We start from the raw sequence: 15925 nt of genomic DNA, 5'->3' as shown, positions 1-15925 counted from the left end.
TTAAACAAAACAACTCTTAAATGGTTTAGGAGTTTTGCCACAGAAATAAAAGTATGGATAATGAATATATAAATGAAAAGACAATTAGTTAAAAAACTTTAAAATCTCAAACTGAACAAATGTGAAATCAAAGAAAAGCACATTAACACCACTACTCTAGTATGTATACCAAGTTTAATAGATATCGTCAATGCTTTTGGAGCCCTGCTATGGAAAAGGAAGTGTCATGGATGGATAAACAGAAGAAACATAAGACGTACCGAAAATGAAGAATTGTGAATAGCAATTGGCACATCAACATCAAAAGTCTAATATGTGTTCCAAATTTCACACAGGTATCTTAAATTGTTTAGGAGTTTTGCTTGAGAAACAAAAATGTGGATAACGGAAGGATGAATGGACAGACCAATGAATCAAACATACAAAATGCTAAACTGCAAAAATATAAATAGCAAATTGCACATCTTGGTCACTAGTCTAATAAGTGTAGCAAGTTTTAAAAACAGATCTTGATGGTTATGGAGTTCTGTTTCAGAAACAAAAATGAGACGAATGGATGAACAAATATATGAAAGATAATAAATATTAAAAGTAAAGAATTGTGAATAGCAAAAAGCACATCTACTCCACTAGTTTAATATATGTACCAAATTTCATAGAGATATCTGAAAATGTTTTGGAGTTTTCTCCCAGAAATAAATGTATAGATAATGGATAGCTAGAGCTGAAGAAATAAACTTAAAACAAAATAAAACCAAAGTTAGTGAAGCCTGAAATATGGGTCATAGTACTCTACTTTTGTTATGTGGGTGTAGTATTCATCAAGATGTATCTGCCCACTAAGCTTCATTCCAGCTATAAAGGTAGAGTACAGTGTGGAAAAAACAAGCTAAATGCAAAACTTAAACAAGAATGTATTATACAGATAATGTATATGCATGTACAAAGTTAGCCCCATCCACTGGGAATAGGTGCTATGAAACCCACTCCGAAAATGTTACCTATGACATATGCTTTTATCTGTAAAACATCAACATGAATGTCAGGAGTAGTGTAATTGACACTCTTTTACTTCATAGAGATGAGCTCAAAATGCTGCTAATGATATGAAATAAACCCAATACCTTACAAATGTTTCTACCTTTTATTCTGTAAAACTGAAGATAGAGTCACGACTTTAGTATATTCCAAGTGAGTTGTATTTTTGATTCACAGTAACAGAACATGATTTTTCTCTATATCAGGTCTGGGGAAAATTACAATTGTAATCATAATAAAATTTAATCAACTACAGTGTGAGCAGTAATCATAATCATCAATTTCAGAAGCTCTATAATCGTAATTGTCCTTCATTGGCAGCGTAATCACGTAGTATAATCAGATTACAAATGATTACAACTGAAAAATCACTAATTATATTCTTAATAATTGTGAGAATAATAAAAGTTTCCATAAGCAATAGGCCATGAATGTTGACTATTACAATAAGAAATGGGTAATTTTAGGTGGCCAATATACAAGCTAATTTTTCTACAAATATACTCTGTCTTATAATTTTAGGTGACCATTAATTAATTAAAGAATTCATGTTCGATTTGCAACTCTTCCATCAAGCAAATAGAAAGCAATCAAAATCATAATCATCATCCTGTAATCGCAATCATGGTCTCCAAATAAAGTGTAGTTGTAATCATAATCATAATTGTAACTGAGCACCCATAATTGACCCCATGCCTGCCCTATATGGAAAGCATAGCAAGAAAGTTGACCTTTAAGTTTGATTGATCAGACAAATATAAGGTTAGGAGTTAAAAATATAAGTCATGACTGTATGGATGAATAGCAATATCACATTGTTATCCTGTTTGTCATAAAATGGCAGATTATATGACATCAAATTAACATGACAAAAGAATTAAAAAAGACAGTTCTGATTTATACAAAACAAACAATAGCTGAAGTATGCTACAGATGAGAGATCACTGCTATGAGAGACCAACTGCCTAGAGAGACAAACACAGATATATAGTGATTATATAGTCTTAAGACCTATCATGTGAGACCATTACCTTTTGGTAGAAAGGGTGGACTTTCATGACCAGTTCTACTGTATATTAAAATAAAGTGTCTCTCTATACATACAATTCTTCTGGAACATCATGATTTCTCATGCTATCTGTTTCCATGGCACCTTTCTCTGATGCTGAGTTAGAAATAGCCCTCTCCATCAATGATGCTATGGATACTCCCATCATGCCCTGTATGGTGGGCATGTCACTGCTTTGTGCCCTTAGGTCATCAATGTGCACTGAATGCCACAGGCCACACTGAAATTATGATAACAGTCACTGTATTTGTGTTATTGCATTAAAAAATAAGATGAGAAGCCATGTTCTAACTATCAATAACTTTAATATATACAAACAACTTCTGTGAGGTCTTAACACAGAGTGGTATCAAAGAGGCAGATGCCTGTAGATAGTACCAGTGGAACTATGACTCATGCACAGAGGGTTCTGAATGGTCAGTTACACATGTATAATGTTACACTGTATTAAAATGTGTTAGTTCTGTAAATCCTCAGAATGACATTTGAATGGACTGGAAAGTCCTTACTTAGCCAACCAATTATCACATGTTCCCTACTGTGATTCTTATTAGGTCCTAGTAGCAACTGTAAAATCAAAAGTTGGATTTACTGAGTGGGCCAGAGAATTTCATTTATGGTACATAATTTATGAACCACACTGGTCATATATTTCATCATTAACGTAAGAAATAAAGGTGTCCTTTTACTTACAAAAGACATGAAAGTGTATTAGTGCAGTTTATTTGGGCATTTAATGAAAACAATGTTTAAAATGATTTAGAGGAAGAATTTTGAATTGGCATAGAAAATCTGCATCATGGCTTGTAACCACTTTACTGTCATAGATTTTGGAGCATTTAACAACTAACAAAGATTGAAATGAATGTACTATCAAATTAATACTGTACATGCAACTGTGTCTGGGTGAAGGGGGAAAAAAAAGAGCAAAAACTTAGAAGAAAATCACTACAACAAAAAAAGTAGATAGTTTTTCACCTATGTTTACTCAGGGTGATTACTCCCCAAGCTAAATTGTGCCCAAATTATTATTTTGTCCAGGAGACTGACAAAATCTTTCCTCTGTGTGTGTGTGTGTGTGTGAAAATCCAATCCAAAGGTACAGAACTTGCACAAGTGATAAGGCTTACATTTTAAGTTCCACGTCCTGTCAAATAATTATGTCCTAGATAAAAAAACATAATTTTAAGTTGCCCAAAACATTGATATAATTTGGGAAAGTGTATTGTGCTTATTACATTCCAGCCATGAATGTTCACTTGCCACTAAAACAAAGTTGTCTATTAAAACACGATTTCCACTCAAACTAATGAAGAAAAAATCAGACTGAATCCATTAAAGATGCCCTACAATTCCAGGTCAATTTACCAGCTTAAAATGCACCAAAACATGCCATGCAATTTCAGGTCAATGTACAAGCTTGAATCCACTAAAACATACCAAGAAATTCCAGGTCAATGTACCAGCTTGAATCTACTAAAACAATCCCTGCAATTCCAGGTCAATGTACTAGCTTGAATCTACTAAAACAATCCCTGCAATTCCAGGTCAATGTACTAGCTTGAATCTACTAAAACAATGAATACCAGCTTGAATCCAATAAACATGTCCAGCAATAACAGGTGAATGTAAAATGGAGACAACTTCTTCACTGACACAAAGAACAAATAATTAAGATTCAACAGAATGACATGATTTACTTTTATCAGATTTATGTGCCTGCAAAAATAGTAACACCATGTTCCCTTCAAATGACCCCAGCATCACTATTAACATTGCTGATGCCAAAACCAGTGACATGAGCATCATTATGTCTTCCATTTTTTCGGATATAGGTGGGACACCACCCCAGCAGTTCTAGGAATCTAAATAAAATGGCTATTGACACTCACTTGGAATCCAGTAAAGCATCCCCCTGCAATCCTTGGCAGCTGTATGATAAAGATGACATGACAGGGAGCTGTCCTTCTATCCTTCATCTGTTGGTGTTCATCCAGGATACAGTATCTGGCACAAGCCACCAAGCTAGCATTAGTGTCACCCGAGTCACACTGAACTACAAGGAGCAACTCCTCCTCAGGGTTAGACTCCAAGAAAGTTCTGGATGAGAAAGAAAACAGAACTGAACTATAAGGACAGACACCTCGCCTATACTGACCCTGACACTATAATTCTGAGAAATCTTCATTTCACTTGCAGTTTGTGCTTCATTTATATTTGTTCTGCATTTCATTTGCATTCAGTTTACATTCCATTTATGTTCAGATAAAATCTTGTCATCTTTTTATTTATTGTCTCATAATTGCATTTTGTACTTATAGTTTCTGTTTCCTTTTTATTCCTTTGGAATTCATTTACCAAAGTCAAACAATATTTTTTAATATTAAATGTAAGAAACTATAGCTTCAGAATCTTTCTTATGAAGTAACATTTATAAAACAGAAGATGCATAAAATTCAAGAGATGGCATTGAATTTAAGATAAATAAAAATGCAATGTAAATACCATAGTTATTCTAATAGATGCCATGTGGGCAATGCAATTTCGAAAGGGAGGCCACTGAATACTGGATATCACTTTGACTGAAAAGATATGCAATTTAAGTAGTTTTGATTTTTCTAACAGTCATTAGATTACTCATGTACTGTTTTAATTATCTGTACATACCATAATGGATATATCGATCTATAAGTCTAGCTAAGGCAGGAATTTTTTTGTGTGTGGATAAAGGGGGGTGCATTAATTAGAAGGGGAAGTTGTATTAAGATAACTACAATATATATGTTCAATATTTATCTGCAAATCTGATTTCTCATTTCAATTCAGTTCAATGAAATTTTTATAAATACAAATACCAATGATGCATCATCACAGATACAGACATTGCAACAGCAATTTCATGGCTTGAGTTTGAGAAGAATTGTCTTTCGCTGTAAAGAATAATGATTCCAAGCTATTGCTAAATTTAGTGGCAGCCCAATAAACAGGCAGATTGATTTTTTAATCCATTTATGAAATGCATTCATGTTTCATTTAAATTTCATTTATAAATTATCATTATGCATCAATGTTCTTTGATTCCTTCATAATGGTTTCACAATTTCATTTTTTTATTCTGTATTTTATCTGCATTCATTCTGCATTCCATTTTCATTTCCTTGTTAAAATTACCTGTTTTTGGGTCTGTAATTGATTATTTTATAAATAATAACTATAAAAGCACATTTTCTATATTTAATCTGTAAAACCTGAAGCAAATACAGCTTAATGTCATATGTAGACTGACTTGCACTGTGTAACACAACAGACATTATCTTTTGAAACAATGCAGTGTACATGACTGTTCTTTTCCTGTGCAAAGGTAATATAGATATTTTGTACTTTACACAAGCTGACATTTATGCCTATAATCTCATTTAAATCACAACTTCCAAATTTGCACCTCACAGTGTAGCATATATACAGTAGAGAACAATGACATCCCATTGTTGGTTTCTGTTCAAATGGTCTTTAACTTTTACCAAGGCTTGAAGATTCACTAAACCTATGAATTTTTACTCATATTTAATTATCAGATTTATGCTTGTATCTAATTATGAAATTTATATTTGCATTTAATTATCAAATCTATGTTTATGTTTAATTATCATATTTATGCTTATATTAAATTATCAAATTTATGCATTATATTTATGCTTATATTTAATTATCAAATTTATGCTTATATTTAATTGTCAAATTTATGCATTACATTTGTGCTTATATTTATTATCAAATTACTGCTTGTATTCAATTATCAAATTTATGCTTATATTTAATTATAAAATATGAGCATTAAATTTATGGGTGTATTCAATTATCAACTTTAGGCAGGTATTTAATTATCAAATTTATATTTGTATTAAAGTATCACATTTATGTTTGTATTTAATTGACAAATTAATATTTTTATTTTGTTATCAAAGTTATGCTTGTATTTGATTAGTAAATTTATGCATCAAATTTATTCTTGTACCAGTAGTTTATTATCAAATTTATGCTCATTTTTAATTACTAAATTTATGCCTGTATTTAAAAGTCAAATTTATGCTTGCATCTGATTATAAATTTATATTTGTATTTAATTATCAAATTTATCCTTATATCTTAACTGTACCAAATATGCATTTCTATTCGTTTCATTTGCATGCAGAATTTATTTCATTTATATTCATTCACATTTGCATCTCTGATGTCATCTCTTTATTTTTCACTTATATTTTGAATTATCACTTCCATCCATCATTTCATTTACACACACTTGGAATGAAATGGAAATGCATTTACTGGAATCAGGTTTTCTGTTTTTTTAATAAAAATAAAAGACAGCACTGAATTTATGACAAACAAAAATAAACTAAAATCTGCATTAAATGTACAAGCATAATTGTTCAGTACCTGTCAGAAAATTTTATTTCTTATTCCATTTTGTTCAAATATAAATTACAAAAATAAAACTATTGGTGATGATGTCATCACATCAATGGTAGTTGTTTATGTCCACCTCGAGTAGAATATCTTGGCATGTAAGGGATAAATAAATTAGGCAAAGAACCTAATTATGAATTATCATGCAAAAGAAATTCTGGAGTAGTTTTAAAATAATCCCTAAATCTGGATATAGATAACTACAATACAAACACAGGCTTAGGTATCCCATCACTGCATCCTTATTTTCATTCCTCTTGATACAGATAAAATATACTCTGATATGATTTCAGTCCTTCATGTGACTTTCCCAAATTGTATCTCATGCTTGTCCTTGAAAAAGTTTTAAAAATATATCTTTCCTTTGATTTGTAGGAAAACAATACCTTATTATATATGTCATTATAGTTGAAAATTTACATGGAAATAATCTTCAGATCATAGAAAAATAAATATCCTGGTTGAAATGAATAGCATAATTTCATATACCCATGTAAACTTAATTTTTGTGACAATGACCAAATAGACTGTTCTAAAAACACATTCGGCTTCTGATTTCTTAAATTTTATAAGCCATGCATGTAGTGTCATATACTGAATATTGAAAACCAGACTAAAGTACATGCAGGTTGTTTCAACATTATTAATGACCATATCACAAGAACAGAGACAAACAAAAATGACCTTTATGTAATTCCTTGTAACCACGACCACCTTAAAAGTAAAGACTGTTCTGATTACAAACAAATAAAAAAGGAGTCTGGCTATTGGCAGGTGAAGCATTTATTATCATTTGTTATAGAATGTAAAACAAGCTAAAGTACATGTCATGAACTGCCACTGTATAAGTAAAAAGTAGAATATATGGACAGTGATTGTCGATATGTTTCCTTCTAAACAATGCTGAAATTTGAATTTGGAAACTGGTCTTTTTGTACAAACCTGTTATGAGACCACCTGTCTCGAGATACTACTTTTATTGGCAGAATTGGTGGTCTCTCAAGACAGGTTTTGCTGTATTTGCCATATTTGATGGTGGATTGGCAACATTTCTACACAAGTGAAAGGCTAAAAAACTGTCAAGCTAGGATGACGTCAACTTTGATCAAACTCTGTGAAATAGCTCTGTACTTAAAGTTATTAAAACATTTCCTGCTGTTAATACCAAAAGTCATATTAGATGTTAGATTGGCATTATCTCCACAATATGCTTTCTTCAAATCTGTCAATTTCTGTTCAGGTGTTTTTAGAAATTATTCAAAGAATTTTAGATTGTAAGTACAGTAATGGTGGCCATATTCAATGACAAATTTGCATAATTTGTACAAATTTAAAAACCCTCCATGTCAAAATGTTTGTGTCAAATCTAATCAAATTCTCACAAGCTGTTTCTGTTGGAGAAAAAGTTGTTTAAAGTTATTGTTTTTAGTAAAGGGTGCTCATATTCCATGGCAGACTTGCACAATTTTGTAAAAACATTAAAATTTGGTAAAATTCTGTTAAGCAGATTTTTTAGTAATAGTGCCCACATTTGATGGGAGATCAGCATTATCTGTATAAATTTTTAAAGCCATCTATATAAAGAATGTTTTGTCAAAATTTGATAAAATTGTTGATCAATGATTTTAAGATCTCGAAAAGAAAACAACACAGGCAGCTTCCTCTCCGTCTCTCTCCCTGTCTAGCCAAACACTAACCAAGAGCACCACAGTTTTATGATCCAAAAACTATTTGGAGCAATATGAGAACAAATTCTTCTGAAAAGTGGGAGAAACAAAAATTCATTCCAGTGGGAATGACATATTATTATTACCTTATCTTCCTACTGAATTGCTGTTCTGTGTCAAAGGACTGGAGGGCCTCAAGTGATAGTCTATTCACTGATATTCCTGTTGCCATGGAAATGTCTTCTTTATCTGATGGTGACAGGAGTTTGGAATGTGTTGTCACCTTTAATAAATAGATACACAACAAATTTCACTAGACTCCCCTTTTTTCAAGGCAAGTAAAGCAGACAAATGATAAACATTTTGTCCATGTAAATATACCAGACCCCTCCTGGATTCCACCTGTATTTCATAATGAAGATGAATCTATGGTGAAAACAAGAGTGATATGAGTGGCACATGATATGCCTACCCCATGCTTCATACTCCTTCCTCTATTTAGACAATTGAAATTTTTGGCACAGAAACATCTTTTCTTCTCTCATTAACAATAACTTTGACTTTTGACATTTTGAACCCCAAATCAATAGGCTTCAAACTTACCCCAAGTGTTAGCCATCCTATGAAGATTATTGTGCAAAATACAATCTTTCACTTTTAAGTCACAGTGATCTTGGCTTGTGACAGTTTTTGACCCCAAATAAATAGGCTTATTCCTACACCCCAAGTGCAAGTCATCCACAAAGTTTGGTCCTGGTATGTAATGTAGAACTAATGTTACTATGTAGAAAACATTTTTATTCTTTCAGTCACAGTGACCCTGACCATGATCTTCGACTCCTAAATCTATATGATTGTTTATTATTCTAAGTTCAAACTGTTACACAAAGAACTGTAACCACAAATGATGGAGAATATAAGTCATTGTGTGGAAACCATGTATCTTCTTTGACTCACAGTGACCCTGACATTCAATTTTTGTCTTCTGACCTCTAGACTCCAAAATCATAAGGGTAATCCTTACCCCAAGTGCAAGCCTTCCATTTTGATAACTAGAGATATTGTGCAGAAATTAAATTGGTAATAGAAGGATGGGCAACATCATAACATTAATATGTTTTATTTCATGGAGGCGTATAAAAGGTACATAGCATGAGTACAAAGACTGGTCAACATGCATATCTTCTGAGGATGACCATGATATGTACTGTTCCACAGCAATCAATTGAAAACTGCAAGACTAGTTGCATTCACAAAATTCTGTCATAAAGCATCCAGCAGTTAAGTCACAATGGGCAAAAACTCTTAAAGAAATTATAGGGACACAAAGATTTGTCACTGTGTACAGCTTTTAATAAAGACCATAATGTGTATCAAGTTTTACATTAATCTATAAAAAAATGCAAGACAAATAGGAAAAAAACTATGTAAATACAGTATGTAACTCACATCTTGTTCTCACTATTTTAATACAGTCTTTAATTTATGAAAATGATGCATAGTTCAAGAGAGTTTTTTGTTTATTTACACTGTCAGAAAATAAAAAAAATATCAGCTCAAACTAATGACAAAGAGGACTCAGTATCATACACACCTGTGCAAAACAGTCTCGTTTTTTTATTCTGGCAGAGCAAACTTTCTGCTGTAAGTATTCTGCAAGATTGTCATGTGTCTGCTCCTCCCAATATGTCCTCCTGAGAGCTTCAACCTCTTGATGATGCAGACGACATTTGTCCAGTCTAACCACAGCCTCTGGTGTGGCACTCCACAGCAGCAGTTTTTTGGACTCTTCTAAAATCTGTACAAAAATTATGAATAATATAATCCTGTATACTCCAAATTACTGCCAAGTGACATTATACACTTTGAAACCAATGTGGGCACAAGACTGCTCACCTGGGTGACAGCTACCTTTAAGCCAAATGTAGGAACAGTTAACCAAAATTATTTTTTTTTAGAATGATACTTTTTGATAATGAAAGAATTTTCTCCTTTTTTTTTAATCATTTTGCAAACCTGAGAGGCCCTATAACAGGATGCTTTCTTCCAAACTTGACTAAATTGTGTTCAGCAGTTTTTTAAGTCATTTAAAGGTTTTTAATTTGTTTTTAGTAACATTCAGGAGATAGATGATGGATCAGCACCATCTGTACAAGCTTCAGAGACCTTTATGTTAGGATTCTGTCAAATTTTGTCAAAGTTTGTTCAGATGAATCAAGAAAATGTTATTAATTAGGTAATGGTGGTCATATGTGATGGTGGATGGTCATCATTTGAACAAACTTTAAAGGACTCCAAGCAAGCTTGCCTGGTTGAAATGGGTTAAGTGGTTAATGAGAAGTTAAAAATAGCAATTATTAATTGGATGAGGTACAATGGATAACACGTAATACCATAAGCACCCATGGCCTCTTTGCCAGGTGATCTAAAAACACTGACAATTTATTAAACAGGGCATTTCTGTGATTTTTAAAAAAAATATTTGGTTTCTAAACGAGTTAAAATCTCATCAGCTTGCTAAATTAACTCATTAATTCTGAAACCAGTGTCCCAACTTGTTTCTGAACAAATGGGTAGTATAAATCTGTTCTTGAATAATATTACAGAAACAAGAGTTATTAGCCTTTTGTGCATCACAAAGGGCTGCACCCATTACAATTTACATGGCTGGGTCTTAATGAGTCAAACTTGTGTTGGGAAACCAAAAGATGGAAAATCAGAGCCCATAACTACTCTAAATAATCTCATGGAATACTGGAAATCTGATTCCTACGAGGTCTCATCAAGTAAAACTTTATGTTTTCTAAACCAGACAGTGATAACACAAAAATGTTTTTGTTGTTGTAGGGTTTAACACCATTTTTCAGCACATGATAGGCTATAAATGGCGGCCAGTATTAATGGTAGAGGAAGAACCCGGGGAAAATCCCCGGAAAGAACCACCTGCCCACGAGAAGCTACTACAAGCTTTCTCACATACCACACATTGGCTGAATCCGAGACTTGAACCCACGCAGACAGAGGTGAGACGGCAGTGATCCATAATGGAGAGCGCTTTAGACCACTCGGCCCAGACAAACATGTCTGACCATTTCATAGAGATGATGTGCAAACATAGGTCCAACTAATACTAAAATTGCCTAAGCGGGACAAAAATATGGTATTATTCTGCAGATCAAGCCACTTGAAGGATGACTGCTTATGAAATGCTAGACTATTTAATGGTTTTAAAAGTTTAAATTTTAAATAGCTAAGTGTCAAAACAGTAAAAAAACCTAACCAAAATTTATGTTAGCATTCATTTTTTTGCACTTATCTGAGCTGAATATCTATTCCCACGTAAGGGTCATAACAGTGAAAAGCATGGGGAAAAAGTACCTTAATATTGTCTATAAAATAATAGCTGAACAGACTGCTCTTATGAAATATACAAAGAAACAGGTATGTTATAACAGGTTTATTGAGATCAAATTGGGTTAATGCAACAGAAGCCGGTACAGGCAAATTAAGACATGCCATAAATCACTAAAGATTTCCAAAGGTTTTATTTACTTCTGTTGTCCTTATCATTTTCCCATAACTGTTACTATTATTAAAAAGGAATTTGTCATTTTTATTATTTAATACCAAACACAAGTCCCAATCACATGATTTTACTACCAATCTCTCCCAGAATTCACATCACCATGATAAACCTAGATAAAAAATGACATCATATTAATGATGTTATAATTTAATTAGCTGCACAGTAAGCATTGAGTTTATGGAAGTAGACTACCTTAACCATTTACCTCATATAAGTGCTTTGGATACCTCTATCATATTCTCATGGAAGTGCTACTGAATGCCTCCTTGATTTGCACATGTTGATGTTTTAGGATGCCTGTGCACCATCTGCATGAAAGCATTTCATTGCCTAGAGTGAACTGAGCCATTTGAGCTGGTTTAAACACCACATTCAGGGAAAACCCCATATTAGTTTACAGGTACTGAAGTAAATGACCAATATGTCACATCACATGGTTGCTGTTTTAGATGTAATTTTCTTTCCCCTGTAATTGCCTTGGAAGCATATGCTGTTTTAGATGTAATTTTCTTTCCCCTGTAATTGCCTTGGGAGCAGATGCTGTTTAAGATATAATCATCTGTTATTTTAAGTAAGTGGGTCAATATCTCGACACTCTCCAAACTGGAGGCCTCTGACATTGTTCCGTATTTTCTTCCATTTAGATGATTAGAATGGTGACCAGGAAGACTTCAACATGTCATATATAGGTTCCGATATTGATGTATTTTAATATTTTATCAAATTCAGATGATTTAGTGATAGTGTCCTTGACAAGCAACTGGTGGATTTAGTGGTTGAGAAAAGTCAGCTATGGCTGGGTACACAAATTTAGACATGACATTGTGTATGTTCTCTCATGATTTCAAAGTATATTAAAACTTCATCCATGAAAAATAATTATACAACTATAAAGATCAGATTTTACTCTAGAACATATCTATAGATAAAAGATATGTATATAAAAGGGAACAAATGGTTAAAATTTAAACATTGCAATAAATTTTACAAGCAGGCCCATGTACATAGAGTCATTTAGGTAACACACAGGCTTTGGCACCCATATATTGACAGTCCACAAAGTAACAAATGCTATAAAGTAAAGGGTTAAAAAAGCACCATCTTAAAGAAATTTCACTTTACAACTGTCATTACAAATTTAAATTTAAATCTGTAAGGTCCACAATTGTTTTTATGTGAATTTAACACCACCTCCGGTTGGGGGAATGTAGAAACCCTACATGATTTTGTAATGACAGGTAGGAGTTAGTAAAAAAAAACCAAACAACTGAACATTTCAGGCAAAGTATTATTTCCCAACATCCATCCATTCACATCACCCACAATGAATAGACTGGAATTCAAAGGCCACAATGCCCATTTACAAACACTGCTCTGAGTCAACAATATCTCAAGTTTCCATTTATTAGGTTTCAAACTTTTATTTTTAAACATGCAGCAATGTAAGTTGGGTACCATTACATACATGTGCAGATATTGTTGCATACATTCATTCACATATGGACAGGATCTTTTAATGTCCATGTTTTCTTGAAAAGGTGTTAATTACCTTGTTTTTGGAAGGTTCTGTTTCACTCTTTTGCAGATCATCCCAGACAAATAGGATTATGGCTGAGTAGGTGTCAGCATGGTAACCAATGAACACCTCTCCAACTGACCTTTGTCTTCGACCTCTACCATGTCTGCAAAACATTCCTTTCATTTGATTATCTCAATGAATTACTGCTGATTTTATTACAGCTTTATACATACATTTATCAATTAGAATAACCTTCCGCAAAAGACAATGTATAAAGAACACATCTTTATCAGTTAGCACAACTTTCCAAAGAAGACCATATATAAATGATACATTTATCAGTTAAAAATTATTTTATCAAAAAGAAGACACTGCAAAAAGGACACATAATTATCAATTAGAATAACCTTCCATAGAAGACTCTGTATAAAGGACACAGAGGAGTTAAAAATCACTGTATCAAAAAGAAGACACTTTAAAAAGGTCATACATTTGTCAGTCTAAAATCATTGGATGGAAAAGAAATCTGTCATTTTCGTATTAAAATCTGACATGGACATTAGATACTGTCTAGATCTATAGGCTCACTGTATTTACTGGACACTTTAAATATATATGGAATTTACTTAATGTCTTGAAAGACACAGACAAAAAGCATGATTCTTTTATACCATTTAATCCACAAGAAAACACCTACAAATCATTGTTTGTGAAATAAACATTACATTAAGCATGTATAATTTCAACTGCATCCATGATACTCCTATGGAAAACAATTTCACAAAAAATATGGTTATCTGTTAATAACAGTCTGTTCTATCCATGACAGTCCATAACATACAGGGTGAGTTTGCATAAAAAACGATTTCATGAACTAACATTGCAAAGACATGTCATCATCAAAGTTATGCTAATTATTACAGACAAAAAGAATTCAACTATAAAATGAAATTCAGTATCTAGAAAACAAGATATAATCCATAGGACAAAAAGCACAGTTCATCCTAACGTGGCCAAATAGTGTCATTTAATTCTTCTAATCACCACTGATAAATATGAATGCATCTAAATTCTTATGTTTAATTTCTTGAAGACAGTGTGCATTATTGGACAACTTTACCCTATGAAATAATTTAATTAAAGGCTGTAATATTCAATTAAAAAATATTTCATAATAACATATTTTATACTGACATACTGTTTCTCAACTGAGATAATTTGATAACTAAACTTATTTTTCTTCAATGGAAATGAATATTTTCAAACAAATTTAGTGATTTGTTCTCCTAATTTTCATGGAAATGAAACCAAAATCATTGAGAATATGGTGACAAATTTGTAGAATTACTGGGTAGACATGTAAAGTAACCAAATAATGGCTCTATTATAAATAAGTGTATTGAGGAAAATACAAAAAGAATGGGAAAATAGTGATCAGTGACCTTGACCTTGAAGAAATAACCTTAACTATAATACACAAGGTGGAAAAAAAGGAGAAACATAATATACTGTGTTTCATACCTTTTAAGGCATAAGGCAGAAACATAAGAGATGTTATGATACTGACCTATAACATCGACTTTAAAGATAGGACCTCAGAATAATGCAATACAATTTGTATTGACAATATATATATATACTGTAAATATAACAAGTTTCATCCATTTATTTAAACAGCTCTTAAATTATGGAGCAAACAGTAATTTTTTTCTGGTTTCTGAAACCTAAAATAATTTATCTGCAACCCTGACCTTTATGACAGCACCCCCAATGTTTCATGCTACACACCTTCCAATTTATTGATGCAAAACAACTTTCATACATTCATCTCAAACATCCATACAGTTGTGGAAAAAAAGAGAAAATGTGATAGAAATCTTAACATAATATTCAACCTTAAAGATGTGATTGATGGACATAGGCAATCCTGTATGCTACCTTCACACTTCATCTCCACACACTATAGCAAGGTACATAAAAATGATAAGATGAAAACAAGGGAATGTCTAGAGAAGCAAGAGATGGTGACTGACAGCAGGTGACCATCATGCAAATTTAAATTTTATTTACTTCATAGAGTGTGGGCTCAAAGCTGTTGTTTCAGTGGCAAAATTATCTGCCCATTTCTCCAGCCTTTTGGCAAGATCACCTTGCTCTGGTCTCAACATGGTGTTGACAGTCAGAAAATGTTTCTCCAGACGGTTGATTAATGGAATTGGAAATTTCTGGTAAACAACATCCTTCTCTGCAACAACAATCAACCTGTGAAAAAATATGTAAAGTCATATTTATTAAAACCCCAATTATTTTAGTACAGGAATAATACTGTTTAGATATAAACTTCTTCCTGTGACAAATGCTAGAACTTTGTAAAACCATGATTAGCCAGTATTTTTACATATGAAATTGATTATTTAACTTAGTACTTTAATGTCTTAACTTTTGTATCAGTTTTTATTTCTGAGTGTTTTAGGCTAAATTAGTCATCACAAAAACATTTCTTGATAATTTTCAACTGACTTCAATTTACGAAAATTGACAGACCTGATTTTGCTGAGTCTAACCAATTATAACATTCC

General features: G+C 32.5%; 1 protein-coding gene across 1 annotated transcript in view; it reads right to left on the bottom strand.

The window, feature by feature from the left end:
* Positions 1 to 15925, bottom strand: part of LOC149786015 (E3 ubiquitin-protein ligase rnf213-alpha-like) — a 431187-nt gene that overhangs the window by 129038 nt on the left and 286224 nt on the right. Inside the window, exons 54-59 of the mRNA XM_089978093.1 lie at positions 15417 to 15608; positions 13377 to 13509; positions 9836 to 10039; positions 8388 to 8524; positions 4000 to 4207; positions 2143 to 2327 (exon numbers count right to left, since the gene is read on the bottom strand). Of these exons, the coding sequence (XP_089834219.1) occupies positions 2143 to 2327; positions 4000 to 4207; positions 8388 to 8524; positions 9836 to 10039; positions 13377 to 13509; positions 15417 to 15608 (1059 nt within the window). The remainder of the gene's footprint in view (positions 1 to 2142; positions 2328 to 3999; positions 4208 to 8387; positions 8525 to 9835; positions 10040 to 13376; positions 13510 to 15416; positions 15609 to 15925) is intronic.

The sequence above is a fragment of the Sinohyriopsis cumingii genome, chromosome 12 (genome assembly GCF_028554795.1).
Source record: "Sinohyriopsis cumingii isolate HCF-2022 chromosome 12, ASM2855479v2, whole genome shotgun sequence".
In the NCBI taxonomy this organism is placed as follows: Eukaryota; Metazoa; Mollusca; class Bivalvia; order Unionida; family Unionidae; genus Sinohyriopsis; species Sinohyriopsis cumingii.
The sequence above is the reverse complement of the archived record's forward strand: the minus strand, read 5'-3'. Positions and strand labels throughout refer to the sequence as shown.